The sequence below is a fragment of the Leptodactylus fuscus genome, chromosome 6 (assembly GCF_031893055.1).
Source record: "Leptodactylus fuscus isolate aLepFus1 chromosome 6, aLepFus1.hap2, whole genome shotgun sequence".
Taxonomy (NCBI): domain Eukaryota; kingdom Metazoa; phylum Chordata; class Amphibia; order Anura; family Leptodactylidae; genus Leptodactylus; species Leptodactylus fuscus.
The window spans coordinates 137,383,603-137,402,321 of record NC_134270.1 but is presented as its reverse complement, the minus strand read 5'-3'; the positions used below and the strand labels follow the sequence as shown (position 1 = coordinate 137,402,321).

At 42.4% G+C, this 18,719-nt stretch overlaps 1 protein-coding gene across 3 annotated transcripts; it reads right to left on the bottom strand.

Moving 5' to 3' along the window:
• Nucleotides 1–298: 298 nt before the first annotated feature.
• On the bottom strand, nucleotides 299–16,403 carry LOC142208678 (glycogenin-1-like). 3 transcript variants are annotated; one of them, XM_075277321.1, is made up of 11 exons: nucleotides 16,296–16,389; nucleotides 13,383–13,459; nucleotides 12,043–12,122; nucleotides 9,974–10,115; nucleotides 8,664–8,838; nucleotides 8,352–8,514; nucleotides 7,561–7,687; nucleotides 5,941–6,145; nucleotides 5,168–5,260; nucleotides 2,680–2,790; nucleotides 299–580 (listed from the first exon to the last, which is right to left on the bottom strand). In XM_075277321.1, the coding sequence occupies exons 3-11, from the start codon at nucleotides 12,047–12,049 to the stop codon at nucleotides 419–421; spliced, it is 1,185 nt and encodes a 394-aa protein (XP_075133422.1). In that variant the 5' UTR covers nucleotides 12,050–12,122; nucleotides 13,383–13,459; nucleotides 16,296–16,389; the 3' UTR covers nucleotides 299–418. The 3 variants fall into 3 exon arrangements, with proteins under 3 accessions (XP_075133422.1, XP_075133421.1, XP_075133423.1); XM_075277320.1 differs by lacking the exon at nucleotides 13,383–13,459 and having other exon boundaries at nucleotides 16,296–16,403; XM_075277322.1 differs by lacking the exons at nucleotides 2,680–2,790; nucleotides 13,383–13,459 and having other exon boundaries at nucleotides 300–580; nucleotides 16,296–16,403.
• Nucleotides 16,404–18,719: the final 2,316 nt, after the last annotated feature.

The following is an 18,719-nucleotide window of genomic DNA, read 5'->3' as shown; positions in this document are numbered from 1 at the left end:
TTCCAGATGTCAGATTGTCTGGGATGATGATACGGAGATCCACTTCCCCTTCACAGGCCACATGGCCATGCTGCAGCTCAGCCCCATTCAAATGAATGGGACTTTGCTGTAATAGCAGGCAAAGCTGATGGCCAATACAATGATCTCAGACATCCTATTAACCAGGTACATATGAGGAACCTCCACTACATCAGGCTTCATATTGCTTCTGGACCTGAATACCAGACTTGAATACAATCGCCCACAGGTTTAGAATATTAATAATAAAAGTACCGCACAAAATATTCATTTTTTTTCCAATTTAATTGGAAAAAATGTAAGTGATGTAAGTAAATGAAAATGTAATTCTGCCACGGCACAATAAATAATGAAAAAGGTTATCATACACAGCACCCTTTTAGAAATAATGAAAGCGGCTTCATTGTAAAAACTGATCTAGCTTCTTCTGGATGTTGTCAAAGGAATACTTTCCCATGTAATCGATATGTCCTTCTTCCCACTTCCTGCGTTCTTCCTCCCTTCTCAGCGCTTCTTCAGCTTCTTGGATGGATAATTCCGAAACAGATTTGGAGAGATGAGGCTGAATAATAAAACCAATAGTCATTATATAAGAAATCGAAGTATATTGGAGAAAAAGAGGAAATTATTTAAAGGGATGGTCCAAATGGTACAATTTGATCTTGTTGGGAGATCTCACTGTCAAGCGTTTTGGGAGTTGCTATGTGGTTTTCCTGAGAAAGAGAATAACAAGGCATCTGATGGTTTCTAAGTGAGTCTTCCTGCTCTCTGACGCTCATGTGCGGAGAAAAAAAAAGCGTCATAAGTTTTCTTCAGGTGGATTCTAGGAATAGATAACCCGTCAGATCATCTATTATCAGTAGTGGATGCAATGAAGGGTCAATAGTGTTATAGAGGTGTTATCTTCTGTTGTCTGTGATGTAAATGAACTGTTACAAAGGAAACCCCTACAGAATTGGAAAGTGTCAGTATATTATTAGGCTTGGTAGCCAGGGTGAAGATATATAAATATTTTTTTAAATATTCATAGCAGCATAGAAAAAAATAAATAAATATATATATAGAAAATCTGTTGTCTCTCTCCAAAACACATCCTCTCTATCTGATATTACATATCCACTCTATTAAAGAATAATATTCTATCATTGTCAATCATCTGATACAACTGATCGATACACATTGTTCTTCAGCACTATAATAAATCACTGAAAGAAATGATTAATTAAAAACTAATTAAACTTCTTTCTTAAAGGGGATGTACAATACTGTATACTGTTATAGTACTTTTGAGTACACAGATCCATACGACCCTGTATGTATGTAAATATATAAATACCCTGGTTGTGTTGCCTATAGCAATCAACCACAGTGCAGATTTAAAGGGGTTCTCCAGCCCCAAAAGCGTTTTTTATAGTGATGAACTATCCACGATAGGCCATTAGCATATGATCAGGAGGGGTACAACACCCAGACCCTGCACCGATTCGGCTCCTGTAGATGGGGTTGAGACAGCTCAGCTGCTATTCTGGTAATCGGTGTAGAGCTGCAGCCCCCTCCACTCTAGTGGTGGGACCAGGGTACTGCAACTCTGCACCTAATACTCCAGAATAGGGGCTTCCGGCCTCATCCATAGCACTACCTTCTAGCTCCGCTGATCTGTGAAGGATCCAGGTGTCGAACCCTCACTAATCAGATACCTATGGCCTATCCTGTGGATATATCATCAGTATCAAAAATGCTGTTGGGGCTGGAAAACCCCTTTAATTTTGTAAAAATAAATAGTGAGCTCTGATTGGTTGAAAAGGGGGCATGAAGTAACGCGGCACTGATTCTTGCACGCTAACTCGCGTAAGAATCAGCGCTGCAAAACAGAATCCCATTGACGTCAATGGCTTCCGTTTAATGTGCGTAACACATTGAAGTCAATGGGATTTTGTTTTGCAGCGCTGATTCTTACGCGAGTTAGCGTGCAAGAATCAGTGCCGCATTACTCTGTGTGAATGCCCCCTAATGCAGTAAATGCATTAACCTAAGTGATTGGTATATTCTAAAATTAGACATCCCCTTTAAGAGCTACAAAGGCATGCAGTACTAGCCAATAACACCACGAAATATAACATATTTATGTACCACAACATCAGCATTTGGTCTGTAGGTTTGTAAAATGTTACATACAGACTGATGGGTTACAATAAAGGGTCTCATGAAACCATGCAGCCAATAACCGACCGCAAAACTGTGACGGACTGTCGTAAAACTACATTTGCTTTTCAAATGCATTTTTTTAGTGTAGCTATTAACTGCATCATGTGAACATACCCCAACACAGCTCCAATAACCAGAACTATGATGCAGCTGGCCGAACCCAACAGGTGGCCGGGAGTTCTGACATTCTCGAGAAATCCCGAAAAGTTCAGAATGGTATGGCACATCCTACTGATATATAAATCTGACATTTTAGCCTGGGAATGTCAACATAAAGATATTTTATTCTATGGTGTTACTGCATAAAGTAAAAGATTACAATGGATAAAGCAGCCCGATTATATGGAAAGAAAAGTCTTCATTTCTATGTCATTGTGGAAGCAAAGGAAATTAAAATGATATCTAGGACGAGCGCAGAAGAAGCAGGTGATGATAGAGCAGAGCCAATGGAAATACCATATGGAAGGAGTCTTCAGTTACAGGCTGAGTGTTGTGTTGGGAGGGGAGAAGGTCTTGACCTTGAAGACTGTCATCAAGAGCGCACGGCTCAGAGCTACTACTGGGGTGCTAGAAAGACAGCAGTTAGACGCATAACCCAGTTCCCCAAGTTACCTTTAGGGTGCATTCAGACTACGTAACGCCGGGCGTGTATGAGAGCCGTACACGCCGGCATTACGGCAGACTGCCGAACACTTCTCATTCACTTCAATGGGAGCGCTCGTAAACGCCGCTGTTACGAGCGCTCCCATTGAAGTGAATGGGAAGTGTTCGGCAGTCTGCCGTAATGCCGGCGTGTACGGCTCTCATACACGCCCGGCGTTACGTAGTCTGAATGCACCCTTACACTGTATTACATACATGACGTTACGGTTTGTCTAAGATAAAAGGGTCTGCTTTTTTTTAGAAACAGTGTCACCTTTGTTCATGGACTGGATCTGATATTGTAGCTTGGCCTCATGCTCTTGACAGGAGCAGAGCTGCAATACCTGACACAGAGCATGAACAGGAGTGGCACTGTTTTAGATCCTTTACTCTTACTTTAGGGCCCATTTACACGGAGGAATACCCTTAAAGGATATGCCAGAAGATTGTACAAAAAGGCTACATTCACATCTGTACCACAGTCTCCGCTACAGTGTCCATCTTCTAATGAGGAAGAAAGGCGGCCTACACGGAGAACTTTTTCCTCAGCTGGTTTCGGTTTTAAAATTTAATGCCATCTTACAAGATTACATAAGTAATAATATTGCACAACTATATACACAGCACACCGCACCTTTATGTCCCTTTTCTGGCTCATTTCATAAATGTATGCCATTGTAATAAAAGAGTAAATTGAGATGAGAAAAAAATTGCCCAGGTGATAAAATAATAATAGTTTATTTATATAGCACCATTAACTCCATGGTGCTTTACATTTGAATAATAAAAGTAATGTCCTTTATTGAGCACCTGCTCCAGTCATTCTCGCCAGTCTCTGTTTACTTGGCTGCAGTGTTGCCACTGCTTTATACCAATGATTCCTGAGGTTACAGAGACACTTTTTTTTTTACTGATTATATTGACTCCTCAATAGTATAGTTGTTTGCTCACAGTTTCCTTATCCTGCCTTTCACCTTCTTCAATAAGTGATCACAGTTAACATGATCACAGGGTGACCTCTTTTTTTTCTAGCATGGATTGCTATGCAAACAGCTACCATCAGCCTCAGATTCAGCTTCCTGTCTCCTTTTCTTCTGTCCTACATCTTATGTCAAAATGCCCCCCTGCCTCACATAATTTGCTCTTTACAACCCCCCACATACTGTCATAGTTACCCCCTCTCTCAGAGTCAAGTCACCATGCCCCCATTACCCTCCCCAGTAGTATTAGCAGCAGTTGGTGCAGCTATCAGGTCTTATGGTGACAACACAGTCTAAGGTCTTGGCAGGTAAATAGTATTAGGGTAAGTTCACACAGTGTTTTTTGGTCTTGAACCTGAGGCGTTTAAGACCAAAATACGGGTAGCTGCAGCTGGATGCTGGTGCAGTGCTCTGGCATCCAGTCGCACACTCCGTTCCGGATTAGGCCAAAATGAATGGGCCTAGTCAGGAGGAGGGACTGTCTTCAGGTGGATGCCGTGAGGCGAATCTGCCTGAAGAATGAGCATGTAACAGCTCCTGGAAAAAAGAACTGATCAGCTCTCATTGATTTCAATGGGAGACATCTTTTTGGTCAGGATTTTGAGATGGATACGGCCTCAAAATCCTGACCAAAACTTGTGTGAACTTACCCTTAGCAGCTCTGCAGTATTTTGCATAAATAGACATGGGTAAAGCATCAGCAATAGCAGAGTTTGAGTCTACTTCTATGACATGACTACCTTGCACAGCTAAAAAATAAAATACACTAAAGTGTCGCTTTAACCTCTGACCTCAGAGGTGCACTGAGAATGGTGGGGAGCAGTGGAGTGGCAGCAATGCAATGATGGGACACTAAACATGCGGGTAATTCTTCTGTTATTATTTTTGCACATTTTCCCCCATGGGCAATTTTTGCCTCACTTCAAAAGCTTCTTTAAGGCTATGTTCGCCGAAAATCAGCACAGGAAGAAGTCCTGCGAGGTGGACTTTTTTAGTTTCAAAACGGCGGACCCTGTTTTAGTCAATACAGTCTGCCATGCTCTGTGTGTAACTGCTGTTTTGGCAATCTACTTCTCTGTTATTTGGTTCCTTTGATGGACCAGAAAAAATAGAAAGACAGCACTAATGTGATCCTAGGGTAACCCTGCTTCTACGTGTGGTATAGGACGGATATTTGACAGAAAGCACCAAGTTCTCAAGGAAGAATTTTCTGTAAGATATTACTAACAAGACATTAGATGAACTTTCATTACAGCTATCCCAATTGTATACCAATATACAGACTCAGCTAATAAATTATAAATACAAAAGTATGAACTCACAGTGTTCCCAGGATTGTCTGAATGAGCTTCCATGGAGCAGTCGGAGGATGGATTCTCACTTTTCATCTGAAGTTCCATTCTTCCAAACTGATGCTGTAGAATGATAATGGTGCAAATCACCAAAGAACAAGTCACCATGACATTGTAGCCTAAACTGCCGGCAGCATGTTATAGAACGGGAGAGGCTGAGCAGAGTGATATATAATCTTGTGGGAAAACGTTCAGTAGAACTCGTATTTCATTCATTTATATACTTGCCCTTTCGATGCTTAGGAGTCCACTGGATGGACCTACTTTTGACTGAAAGCCGTCCATATATGATTTCAAGTTATACTGAATTTTTTCCCATAACACTATATATTACCTGTCTCCTCTGGCTCTAACATGCTACCTGCAGATTGGACTTACAGGTGCGGGTCCCACTTTAGAGACCTGCTCTTATATTAAGAATATGGGTTCCTTGACCCACATCTAGCAACAACTGTGAATAAAGAGGTGGCTTCTTGGGCGCAGTTCTCTCCATTGACTACTTTGAGAGTTCCAAAAGCGTTAAGCGTGCTTACTGGGCTATTATTAGAACAACCATAGAAATTAATGGAAAGTGTTGAATGTGTATGGCCACATCTCCATTCACTGTGGCCCTAGTTTCGGCCCCAAATCCCTTGAAAGGGTTAATCTTCTCATTTTATATTATATTTTATTCTACATTGATAGGTCACAGATAAAAACAACCCGACAAGATAAAACATGACCTACTGATGGCTTTATCTTACCTCTGTGCTATTAAGCTCATCTTGTTCCGTTAATAAAGGTAAAATGTCAGAAATGTAAATCTCCCACCAGTGGACAAGGAATAAAAGGTGCTGTTCTCCATTTAGAGGCTCCTCCTCGGCAACCCATTTAGTTTGTGGGTTATATTTACAATTCCAAGGCTTTGGTGTACCTATAAAATGAACCACCTTTGCCTCTGACCCAAATCTGTAATACAGAAATTTACAATATTAGTTTAATCTCTCATAGAGATGAGTGAGTACTGTTCGGATCAGCTGATCCGCACAGCACGCTCGCATAGAAATGAATGGACATAGCCGGCACGTGGGGGGTTAAGCGGCCGGCCGGCGTCAAAGCGGAAGTACCAGGTGCATCCATTCATTTCTATGGAGTGTGCTGTTCGGATCGGCTGATCCGAACAGTACTCGCTCATCTCTATTATCTATCATCTCATATCTATCTATCTATCTATCTATCTATCTATCTATCTATCTATCTATCTATCTATCGTATCTATCTATCTATCTATCTATCTATCTATCTATCTATCTATCTATCTATCTATCTATCTATCTATCTATCAGATCTATCCATCTATCTATCTCTCAGATCTATCTATCTATCTATCTATCTATCTATCTATCTCCTATCATCTATCTATCTTTCTATCTCATAACTATCTATCTATCTAATATCTATCTATCTATCCTTCTATCTATCTATCTATCTATCTATCTAATATCTATCTATCTCATATCTATCTATCTATCTATCTAATATCTATCTATCTATCTATCTATCTATCTCATATCTATCTATCTATCTCATATCTATCTATCTATCTATCTCATATCTATCTATCTAATATCTAACTATCTATTTATTTATTTATCTATCTAATATCTATCTATCTATCTATCTATCTATCTAATATCTATCTAATATCTATCTCATATCAATCTATCTATCTATCTATCTATCTATCTATCTATCTATCTATCTATCTATCTATCTCCTATCTATCTATCTATCTATCTCATATCTATCTATCTATCTATCTATCTATCTAATATCTATCTCATATCTATCTAATATCTATCTCATATCAATCTATCTATCTATCTATCTATCTATCTATCTATCTATCTAATATCTATCTCATATCTATCTATCTATCTATCTATCTATCTATCTATCTATCTATCTATCTATCTCTTTCTCATATACCATATCTATATATTCAGCTTTCCCATTCGCAGTGAAATTTAAAAGATAAATATGGTTGGTCCATGTTGGGCTTGTTACTCTAGTTGTCCATTGGTAACATTTTCTAATGGATGCTAACAACAGTAATGTGAACGCCTCCTTAGTGAATTTGCTGTGTGGGACCAAGACGTAAAGACTTGTGGTGACTAGGGAAGCATAGAGATGAAGTATCACTTCTTTTGTTCTTGTATGACCATCTTTTGTTGCCATAGGCTTTATTGGCCAGGCAGCCATTTTAACATTTAAAATGAGAAAACCCAAAAACAACAAATAGAGAGGCCACTATGACAGACTAAGCTCTGCTACATCTAATAAACTAGACTCCAGTGTCATCCTATTGAATCAGTGATACTTACTGTTTAAAGGCTGGTATATAAGTGTAAACAGAACTTATGCTCAAGTTATAGATGAAAGGCAAATGTTTGCTGATGTCTGCTGTCGCCCAGTTACTAAAGAAACTGTTCAGCAGACCCTGGTCACCGCCTGCAAAACAGTATTGTAAAAAACATAAAAATCTAAATCAGGTAGACAAAACATTATCTCTCAATGTAAAAAGGCTTTTGGTGGGTGGGCTATCTTATAAGCCAAGAATATAGGGGTTTCTAAGACTTATTAATTGATGACCAATTCTTAGGATAGGTCATCGATTATATATCAGCAGGAGTCTGACACTAGGGCCCCAACCAAACAGTTGTCTGAAAAGGCTGGCATACAAGGAATAGAATACTTTATTGATCCTCAATGGACAATGGAGAGTTTCAGCAACTCCAAGATGGGGTACAACATCAAAGGGAAAACAAAGATGATATTAACAAGGCATTGCATGGTCCACAGTGTGGGGTAAGCGATGCTTCGGTAGGAATATGGTGTGCACCTGTTCCTGGCTCCTAGTGTGGTGTGGTGGGGGCAGCCATACAACAGCGTGCTGGGGTGGGGGGAATGAGTGTCTCTTAGGTTAGTGTGTGTTGATAAATGAGATAAACAACCACCGTGGTAATGCATACCCTTTCTCCCAGGTAGCAGTACCTGGACAATAAGGTTCCCCACATTACCTGGCAGTATCTGCAAAAAGAAAGCATACCCCCATTGACTAGAGGAGGAAATGCACAATATTCATGATGACGCGCTGTATTGAATAAAGGCTTACCATCAAAGCTGCCATTGTCTTCTGCATATTTTAGAAGGCGTCTATAGGTGTCGATTGAAGGTCTAAAGACAAACACTCCACTGTTAAAACAGTCAGGCCAACCGGAATCAGGAGCAGCCGAAAATTCTTCCCGATCAAATAATTCATCAATATTACGAAGAGCCTGTTATACAAAAATAGACTATAATGTTGTCACACGTTGTCTCAAGCTCATCAGCAATATTATAATTTATACAAGAGTTCAGGTCTAGTGAGTCATCTATGGCTAGACTTATACATGAACACAATTCCAGGTAGTGAAAGTATGCTTACGATTGTGTCCGCATCCATGTACACACACTTAGTATACTGTGTGAGGGACCAGCACTGAATTTTGGTAAAGGTCACTCCAAGCTCTGGACGTTTGAGTAATGACAATCGTGCCAAATCTGCGCTGTCTAGAATGTCCACCTCCAAAACTTCATCAAAAACTTTACCAAGAATTGTCCTGGAAAGAGAAAAAGATGGGATGCCATGAGTGTATCAAACCAAACTCATATTGTTATGGCTCGTGCTGGGCCTAAGGGGGTCAAAGATTCTTTTTTATGTGATGCCTCGTCCCTCACGCTTTTATATATTCTACCTAAAATGCTTCTTTAAATGGTCAATGTTTTTTCAACTAAGGCTAGGTTCACATCTGTGCATGGGCCTCTGTTATTTGGGTCCACCATAGATTATAATGGGGTAAGTACATGTGCCAGTCCACCACTGCACACCGTTTCCCCAAAAAAAAAGACCTACCGTGATTATAAGCCCTAGCATGATTTTTCTGCATTTTTGGAATATGCTTTAAATATAAGCCGTACTTCTAAAATAATCCCTAGTTGCAGTTCATTAAAAATAGTGTCCAGGCAGCTATACATGTAACAATGTAAATAGAATACAACATGACAGATACGGAGAGCCCTTCATCAAGGAAAGCGGACACCCCCCAAAATAATCAAACATTCAGCTTAAGGGAGCTATGTGTACAAGCTGGCACTACGGAGATAGTTATCCAAAACAATAAGGATTGGCTACCGGTAGCGCCGGGCTCTCACATATGGATCAGGTAGTCCCTCTTCTAACACTCTACTCCTGAGCCCAAGCTTTGTGGCTGCTTTCGGTCACCAGGGGGAGCCAACTGCTACGCATGTCTGCAGTGGAAAGCTGCTACAAGGGCAAGGACCCTGACAGTGAGACGGCATTGAGAAGAATGGCATAGATCTGTGTATAAGAGCCCGTCCACCATTGGTACTGGAAGACTCTAATTGTTTTGGGTGTAAGGTGGTCTGGTGAGTGGATTGTTGATCATGGAAAAAAATAGGAAATCCCCTGAAAATAAGCCCTAACTCATCTATCTGAGCCAAAATAATATAAGACTGTACAATTTAATAATATATAATTACATTATGTATAGTAATACAAGACCTTATTTTCAGAGCAACACAGTATCTATGGCATCACATATGTGGGGACTGTCAGCCTATGCAGCAGAGCTTCCCGGTATACACAAGTGTTCAGTTGAAGTAAAGACGTATTTTCGTAAGAAATATAATGGATATAGTCCTAACATAACTCTGTATATCTATATTGAGACTTACCTCATACGACCGGAGACTTGAGATGTGATCATTACCACCAGCTTGCGGGATGTTTCATGATTCTTTAATGACTTCCCCAAAACCAAGGCTCCTTGACAGTATATGTCATTTGTGCAAAGGGTGACGAATGCTTGGTCTGTGACTGGAAACCATGAAACAATCACATTGTAAGGATCACACACTTATGAACTCATGTAATGATAAAATAAAGAAGTGCTAATGTTTTTATCCACCTCCTATTCATTTCAATGGGCCTTGCAAGATGGAATCCACCTGAAAGAATCTGCAAGGGAAAAATCTGTGTGACTCCCATCAAAAGGAAGGGGAGAATTGGGAGACATTTTTTTAGGTGGATCCTGCCATAGAAATCTGCGTGCAAAAATCTGCCAGTGTGTACTTACCCTTATACTGTTAACGTATTTATGTGTACTGTATATTTGCACCTATAAATTCCTATTTCTCTTCTTTAATTGATGGATGGAATCAAAGGCTCAGACACGGTTAATGTAGTATCTGGGTGAATTGTCCCACAACACACATTTACTAATCACCTACCCAGTACAAATGAGTGACCGCCAATGCCTGGGAACCCCAATGACCGCTAGAAGAAGAGTCCTGAGTCCCCTGTTCCTCCTCACTGACTGACTGCAGCAGTAGTCAAGCATATGACATGCTACTCCATTCAATGTTTATGGGGCTGATGCTGTACTCAGCTGTCTTTGTCAGTCCCATAGACTCTGAATGTTCAAAATCTGCATGACTGCAGTGCAGAGAAAAGGGGTCTCAGCAACCCCGCTCTAGTGATGAGTGGAGGTCCCAGCAGTGGCCCTCCAGCGATAAGACAATTCAAGCACCATCAGGGACAGCACTGCAGAATATTATATACTGAGCCTAATGTATAAATGATAGTTCAGACAAACACTGAGCAGTTGGCTGCGTGTGCTAGAGCATTGGTTTTTGCTTGTGGTTGGCACACACAGGGATTTGTCAGTCTTTATGTTAGTATGCAGTGCTGGGTGGCAATGACTGGAGGAAACAGGTGCTCTGGCAGATATCTGGCAGATATCTGGGTACACAAACAACTCAATTGCATATGGATTAAATATGGATTTTCTCAGCTGCAAGATTGCACTTTGACACAAAAAGAGATATGTTCATCTATGCAATAAATGCAATAATACAATAGTGGTTTAGAAATTATTTTTAGAAAAGTTGTATTCACAGAAAGAAGGCTGATGCCTTGTACAGGACCCGAAGATGCAGTGCAGAGACTATCTGTGAATCCTGGCATCTAACTCCGCCCCCTTGGCTCCTGTTCTAAGCACAAATTGAATCCTGGTGTCAAGTCCCACCCCCTTGGATCCTGATCTAAGCCCAGAGTGAATCCCTGTGTCATGCCCCAACTCCTTGGCACCTGCTTTAAGCAGAGTGAATCCCTGTATCATGCCCCAACTCCTTGGCATCTGCTCTAATACCAGAATTGAATCCCTGTATCATGCCCCAACTCCTTGGCTCATGCTCTAAGACCAGAGTGAACCTGTATGTTATGCCCCACCCCCATGGCACCTGCTCTAAGCACAGAGTGAATTCTTGTGTCATGCCCCGCCCCCATGGCACCTGCTCTAAGCAGAGTGAATCCCGGTGTTATGACCCACCCACTTGGCACCTGCTCTAAGCACAGAGTGAATTCTTGTGTCATGCCCCGCCCCCTGCTCTAAGACCAGAGTGAATCTGTATGTTATGCCCCGCCCCCATGGCACCTGCTCTAAGCACAGAGTGAATACCCTGCCCTTCAGACCATACTCCAGACATTACATGGTATCAGTTTTCCTGGACTGTCCCTTTAATGAACATTGCTCTGTCCAAGGATTTATTTTTTCTATGTTGGGGTAAGTTTGTTTTCTGTAAACACTCTTCTTATCCTAGTAACCTATCTGGAGTATAAATGTCTCCCTAATGAATAATCAGGATGACCGTGTGACTTGTGCCAAGATCTGCACGTGCACACCCATCCCTCCTCACTGCCACACAGACACATCACACCGCACTACACAGCACAGGACACTTACCAGGCATGCTGAGATGTCTATAGATCAGTGTCTGCAGAAATATATCCCACCAAGTAACATACAGGACATCAATCAAGTGCCTAAAACAATAAAAAGAAATGGTTATAGCAGGGTTAATAGCATATTAATGATTGATGGGGTATTCAGTCACAAGGTCACATGACCGTTTTCAACTTTTCTATGCGTCCATGAAATTCCATTCTGTAAATCAGTAACAGGTAGCGAGTGGAGATTGGAGGCGGACACCAGGATGCATGGAGTGTGGCAGAACCTGAGTTACCTAAGTGTTATTTTGGGGTGCTGCAATGACGCTGTGCCATGCTTAGTATACATATCTATATGCTAGTCATGGACAAGCAGCGTGTATATGTGCACAATGGTGTAGGGTGCAGTAGAGGTTGGTCATATGCTTGGAGCAGAAGATATCCTACAGTCAGGGAAGTCTGGCACCCCACAGGACACCCTGGATTTCTAGTACTGTGTCCCTGATTTACCTTGTCCACTGCACACCTCTTCTCTATTGAGGTCAATGACTTCCAGGATGGCAGAGATCAGTAAAAATGATCAGTCCGTCTCTGCACAATAATAATGCCACCAGCTAGGACTAAAATTGTCCCGTTCAAAAGGAGCCCTAGTGACCAGACTATAACCCAATGTGTCCTATTAACATGTCATAAAACACTTCAATGGGGAAAGAGGAACATGTATGACACCTATATGTTATGATCTGTTGCTGTAATGTATGAATGTCCACATAGGATGTAAAGCTGCAGAAATACTGTCAAAATTTGCAATGTGCTCTGCATTGCAAAGGGAAAAAACTAAACTCCACCCCACAGGACGATATGCATTTTTCTGCAGCATGTGGATGTGTTGTGTTACAATCTCATCTAATTTGCTTTGCTGCTATAAGGGTATGTTCACACAACGAAATCTGCAAAAAAAAAGAAAGGATCTGGCTATGGATTAAATGGCTGATTCAGACGCAGAACCTGCAAAGCGAGATAGTCCCCAACATACTTGCTACATGTGAATATATCCTTAGGGTAAGTTCAAACGGGTTTTTTGGTCCGGAACCAGTCGCGCACTCCACTCCAGATTAGACCCAAATGAATGGGCCTAGTCGGGAGGAGGCAGAGTCTTCAGGCGGATGTCGCAAGGCAAATCCGCCTGAAGAATGAGCATGTCAGTTCTTTTTTTCCGGGAGCCATTTGTTCCAGCTCCCGGAAAAAAAGAACTGACCGGCTCCCATTGATTTCAATGGGAGACGTCTATTTGGTCAGGATTTTGAGGCGAATACAGCCTCAAAATCTTGACCAAAAAACCCTGTGTGAACTTACCCTTAGATGCTCAATGCTTTCTCCTTAGATGCCCACATCTCCACTTGCTGCTCATTGATTCTAGGTGGCTCACTTTCCTATGGGATAAAAACCAGGTTATATAGTGAATCCTGGTGTTATGACGCTCCCGCTTGGCACCTGCTCTAAGCACAAAGAGAATCCTTGAGTCATACCTCGCCCCCCAGGGGGTGCAGAGGCAAAAAATACATCAGGGCCCTAACTCCTAAGGCAGAACACAGGCCAGATAACAACTAGTCCTTTGCAGTGATGATAAGATGTTGCGTACAGCACTCAGCTATCTTCAAGAGTCCCATAGAGATGAATGGTCAACCACTACTCCATTTATCAATGGGGGAACCCTTTTTTTGTGATCAAACCCTTACACCAAGACGTCACAAGTTTTGGATACAGATGACCTATCCACAGGATAGATCATCAGTACCTGCTCATTGGGGGGCGTAACACCTGGACCATACACTGTAGTGGTGATGTCGGGGAACTGCAGCTCTGCTCCTATTCACTTGAGCTGCTTCCAGATGGCAAATCCCCTGGTCAGTGAGGAGGGTCCTGGAATTGAACCCCTTACAATCAGATACTGATGAACTAACCAGAGCCGTGAAGCCAGAATCGGGACCAATTTTTGATGTAGTTGGGAAAAAAAGTTATTGATTTCACATTCAGCTTCAAAATAAACGGATTATTTTAATTATATTATACAATTTTAATATTGTATAATTAATTAGATACATAATTTGTTACATATTTACTTTTATAGGAATTCAATCACTAAATTTGTAATGACTTGGGAGGTCTTTACTGCTTATGAGTGTCTTCATGACTGTCGGCCATTTATGAAGGAGTTACAGGAGTTGGAGTCAGATTGTGAAAAAACACAGCCCTTGATGTCACCTGTGGATAGGTCATCAGTATCCAAAACACTTGGGGTCTTGGCCAACCCCTTTACCTTCTTTCTGCGGAGAGGATATAAATTGTACAATCCCTTTAAATCACTGATCTTTCTATGTTTAGGAGTCCAGTGGGCAGTCCTATTTTGTGATTGACAGCCTCGCCTGTATGACAGTGCAAAATGAATTAAGTTAGCTGTCATTCACTAAATAGGACCTCCCACTGGACTCCTAAGCACAGAAAGAGCAGAAATTTAGATCAAAGTTCTACTGAATCTTTTCTCACAAAACTAAACATTAATCTGCTCAGCTCCTCTGACTCTATATCATGCTGCCTGCAGGTAAGATAGCATGTACAATGTGGCAGGACCCCTTAATCTTATGTAAGCACCCCACTTGGCTGACTTGTCCTACGCCTTACAAAGTAAGAAATCATGCAAATATTTGTGCATGTGCCAGGTCCGTGGTAAAAGGGCACAAGCAGAACATAGAGGATATCAGTGTCCCGCCTGTGCCTCCAGGGACCTATTAATTTCCTTCAGCCCCGGCCACAAATTGGATAGGTATAAGACCTGTCCTGAGTCTTACCCCGGGGCTCGTGGCCCAATAATAATACATAGGCTTGTTTATGGAGCTATAGTACATAATAAATCAGTGTGCATGGAGCCTTAACTGTGAACCTTGATCCGGATCTGCTATTTAGATTAGCAGGGCTGCAAGTAAGAAAACATGTCTTTCTCTTAACGTGAACCTTTCACCACTACCTCCAATTCTTAGCATCTGTTAATAACTGCTGTTCCACTGATTCCAGCACAGTTGGAATTTTCTCTCTAGCCCTCACCAGTCCTGAGCAATCAGTGCAGGTAGTATTGGTGCCTGATATACTATTTAATATCTGTACTGTCAGATGCGCAATGTCAGGCAGGGGGTGGGATTCAGATGTCCAATCAGAGGCAGAGCTCAAAATCACACCCCTTGTCTGCTCCTGCCTGACACCGCCCTCCTGACAGTACAGAGCCTAAATAGTTTATCAAGCACCAAAACTAACAGCACTGATTGCTCCGTAATGGTGAGGACTAGAGAAAAAATTCCAACTGTGTCAGAATCAGCAGAGCAGCAGTAATTAAAAGATTGATGTAAAGAGCTGGAGTTGTTGAAAGGTCCTCTTTAACCCTTAAGTACTATCATGTGTGTATGATAGATGCCATGATAGTACTTAAGGGTTAAATGGTACCCAAATGGTAGTCTGGGAAGATACTCTGTGAGTGCAGGGGCACCCTTCATTGTAGGAAGTATGTGCAAAGCCCTAAATGAAAGGGGCCTGTCCTATGTACCCCCTGCTATTCTGTTACATAGGGGGGATTCTCTGAATATAGGTCTACTCCCAGTATATAGGTCTACTCCCAGTATATAGGGTTGCTCCCTGTTGACTTATGAAATGCAACGTCACATAGGGATAGGGCTACACGTCGACTTTGGTCTTGACTCCCATCGCCCTGCAACTCCTTCATTAATGTAAGTGAATGTCGATGCGCTGTGATCTAATGGATGTTGCAGTTGTGACTTTTCGCCAAGAAAAAATTAAAATTGGAGGATTGTCAATTTTATTTTGTCACAACAATAGGTCGCGGGGTGACCCCATTTACTTACATTAGTAAAGGAGACGTAGGGTGAGACTAAAGTCGCCCTGTAGTCCTAAACTAAGCAATACATAGATGAAGAGTTAGGATGGCAGTGACGTGATTTACAGCAATCCTCCATAATGCCCTGTGTGTACTATGCCAAAAAAGAAACAAATAATAATAATCCCATGCATTGGGGTGAAATATAGTGGGAATCCTCCTGTGGCCATCTACATGACTAGACTGGGAAGTTGCCTTTTGCAGCATCCACCCCCTGACACTACAGCACCGTATAGAGGACCCTATAGAATACAGGCTATAGTCATGCTATATAATCCCCCTTCTATCGGGGGGCTGAGGGGACACGGCGCCATTAGCCCGGAGACCTTGTCAGTGAGGAGTCCTCCAGGTGCCCTTGTCGTCATGGAGGGGACAGCACAGGCGGCGCTCACACTGCTCTCTCCCCGGTGCTCTGACGTCTCCAGCAGGGAGGGAAGAGTCAGGGAAGACGGACAGGCGGGAGGCGGGAGCAGAGGCCGGGGAGGGAGGGAGCCGACACACCGCCCACTTAAAGGAGCCTTCCTCCTATACTGCCATGTACACTCTGCTTAGACGAAGCTTTGCACGACTGGCGCAGTTCTCCTTGGCAACTATTCAGCGTCCAGTTATCAAAGGTCCACACTTGGTTGCTAAGCTTTTTCCCCCTTGCATCCTAAGTCCCAGTGTGATCTCAGATATTACATAGAGACCTAGATGGAGAGTACAGGGGGCTGGTGCTGTGAGGAGGGACATTGTTTGGGCTATGGGTATATCGAAGGCCAGACACAGTAATGTGGTCAAAAACAGAGGCATCTTAAAAATAAGTAAAAAAAACAATACAATCATTTATCTAATGTGAGAAAGTGAGATGTCGCAAGTGGCTGCATCATGGCCGGTCTTACGGCTGTCACAGACTTGGAGGGGCGGGGGGTTGTAATGCCAGCCCTGAGCAAGATGTACTGATTCATTGATCCCCAATTTATGTGCAAAGTGTCAAGTGGGGCGCAGAAGGGACAACATGGTGTAGCTGCAACAACACGCTATCCACAAATGGTCATAGATGGGTTAGTAAATGTCCCCCAAAGTCTCTGTAGTTCAGTGTCATTTTCAGGTCCGGTTCACATTTGCGTTCGGGCCATTCTGTTCCCTTAGGCTGGGTTCACACGGGGATTTTTGCCGCAGAATCCGAAACCAATAAAAAAAAAAAAAAACTCCCATTGACTTCAGTGGGAGCCGTTCACTTCTTTTCTCCGCTAGCAGTTTTGTGTCACTTGCGGAAAAAAGAATCGCCCTGCCCTTTCTTGCCGCGGATTCCACGGCGGAATCACACCTCCCTCCCGATTAGGCCTATTTATTTGCCAGAGAGGTATGCCGCGACTTGAAGCTGGCACACTGCAGTCACGGCTAGCCGTTTTTTGGATCAGATTCTGAGGCGGCCTCCACGTCAAAATCCTGTCCAAAAATCCCTGTGTGGACCCAGCCTAATCCTCATGAAATACACAGAGAGAAAAGTCCTGCATGCTGTACTTTTCTCTCCACATTTTTCATGCGGAAACCATACAGATCCCATTATAGTCTATTGGGTCCGCCAGTTTCCTTAGGTAACTGCTTATTTTTATGCATATAGGTTTCCATTCGGGGGGTCCCCAAGCAGACTTCCTGAACAGAACCCCGAATGCAGATGTGAACCGGGCCCTGCAGCTCTGCATCCCATCCTGACTTCGGGACTACTCGACTGAACTTCTAAGACATTGATCTATGAGTTCAGGCCAGTAGACCCATAATATGGATGCACAAATATGGAGACAGTTGTCAGAATTAAGACTGGCACAATGTACGCCAGTCTAAATTCTAAGTTGTGCCTGAATTATTACGAGGCTCCATATCTGGACATTCTTACACTTTAATACAAGTTATATTTGTTTTATCCTATTTGTGCAAATCTATGCTTTTTTTGCCACAACCTGTTAGTGTCACCCCTATGTGTTATTGTTGTCATCCTTCTGTTTTCTTCAGGAACTAGAACAGATTTCCTATATAACTCACTCCAGTTTCCTGGCATGAGTTATAGTATATTTCTTGAGCCAAGGCGTCTTCTCCATGGCCCTCCTTGGTCTCTGTCCCCTTTTGTAAATGAAGAAGGCATGAGGCAATGATGCTGGCACTGCAGAAAGAGAGAGGGGGAGGGGGTCTGGATCCTGCCAGACCAAACTGCTTCTTTTCATCCTGGCCTAAGAAACTTTCCTCATTCACTGAAGACGTGTAGCTCTTAACAAGGAGCACAACATTTGGAAGAACACCTTCTTCATGACATGAATCTCAAAGTATTGCTCTGGGGCCTGGAACTGCCTCGTCTGATGTCAAGATATATCAGTACCATAAGTACCGCAACACCATTGTGTTTATTATAGAAATAGTTTCTGGTTCACTCATCCAAAAACATCATTACAAGATAAAGAGACTGAAAACTTAGGACATGAAGCCAAGTGGCAGCGGTCAGTGACTGCTGGTGGGTAAGAATCATGGTGCGGCAGTTTGTTGAGGGCATCTGGTGTAAGCATCAGGGCCCATTTATGAAGACTGGCATCTTTTAACCCCTTAGATGGCAGAGGGTGCACCTCATAATAAGGTGCATCCTCCACCTTTCTGTGCACTGGAGGGGAAATGATGATAAAATCTGGTGGGGAGATTAAACCAGTCACAAATCTTTGCACAAAATCTTTTTATGCCTTGTATATAGTCTTACTACACAGCCGGACTGGCGCAGGGAA

What these genes read in the sequence shown, in the direction of transcription:
- LOC142208678 (XM_075277320.1), bottom strand. An exon ending in AGACAATGGCAGCTTTGATG is followed by an intron (nt 7,688 to 8,351) that starts GTAAGCCTTTAT and finishes ACTGTTTTGCAG; the next exon opens with GCGGTGACCAGGGTCTGCTG. An exon ending in CAGACAATCCTGGGAACACT is followed by an intron (nt 2,791 to 5,167) that starts GTGAGTTCATAC and finishes CTGTCTTTCTAG; the next exon opens with CACCCCAGTAGTAGCTCTGA.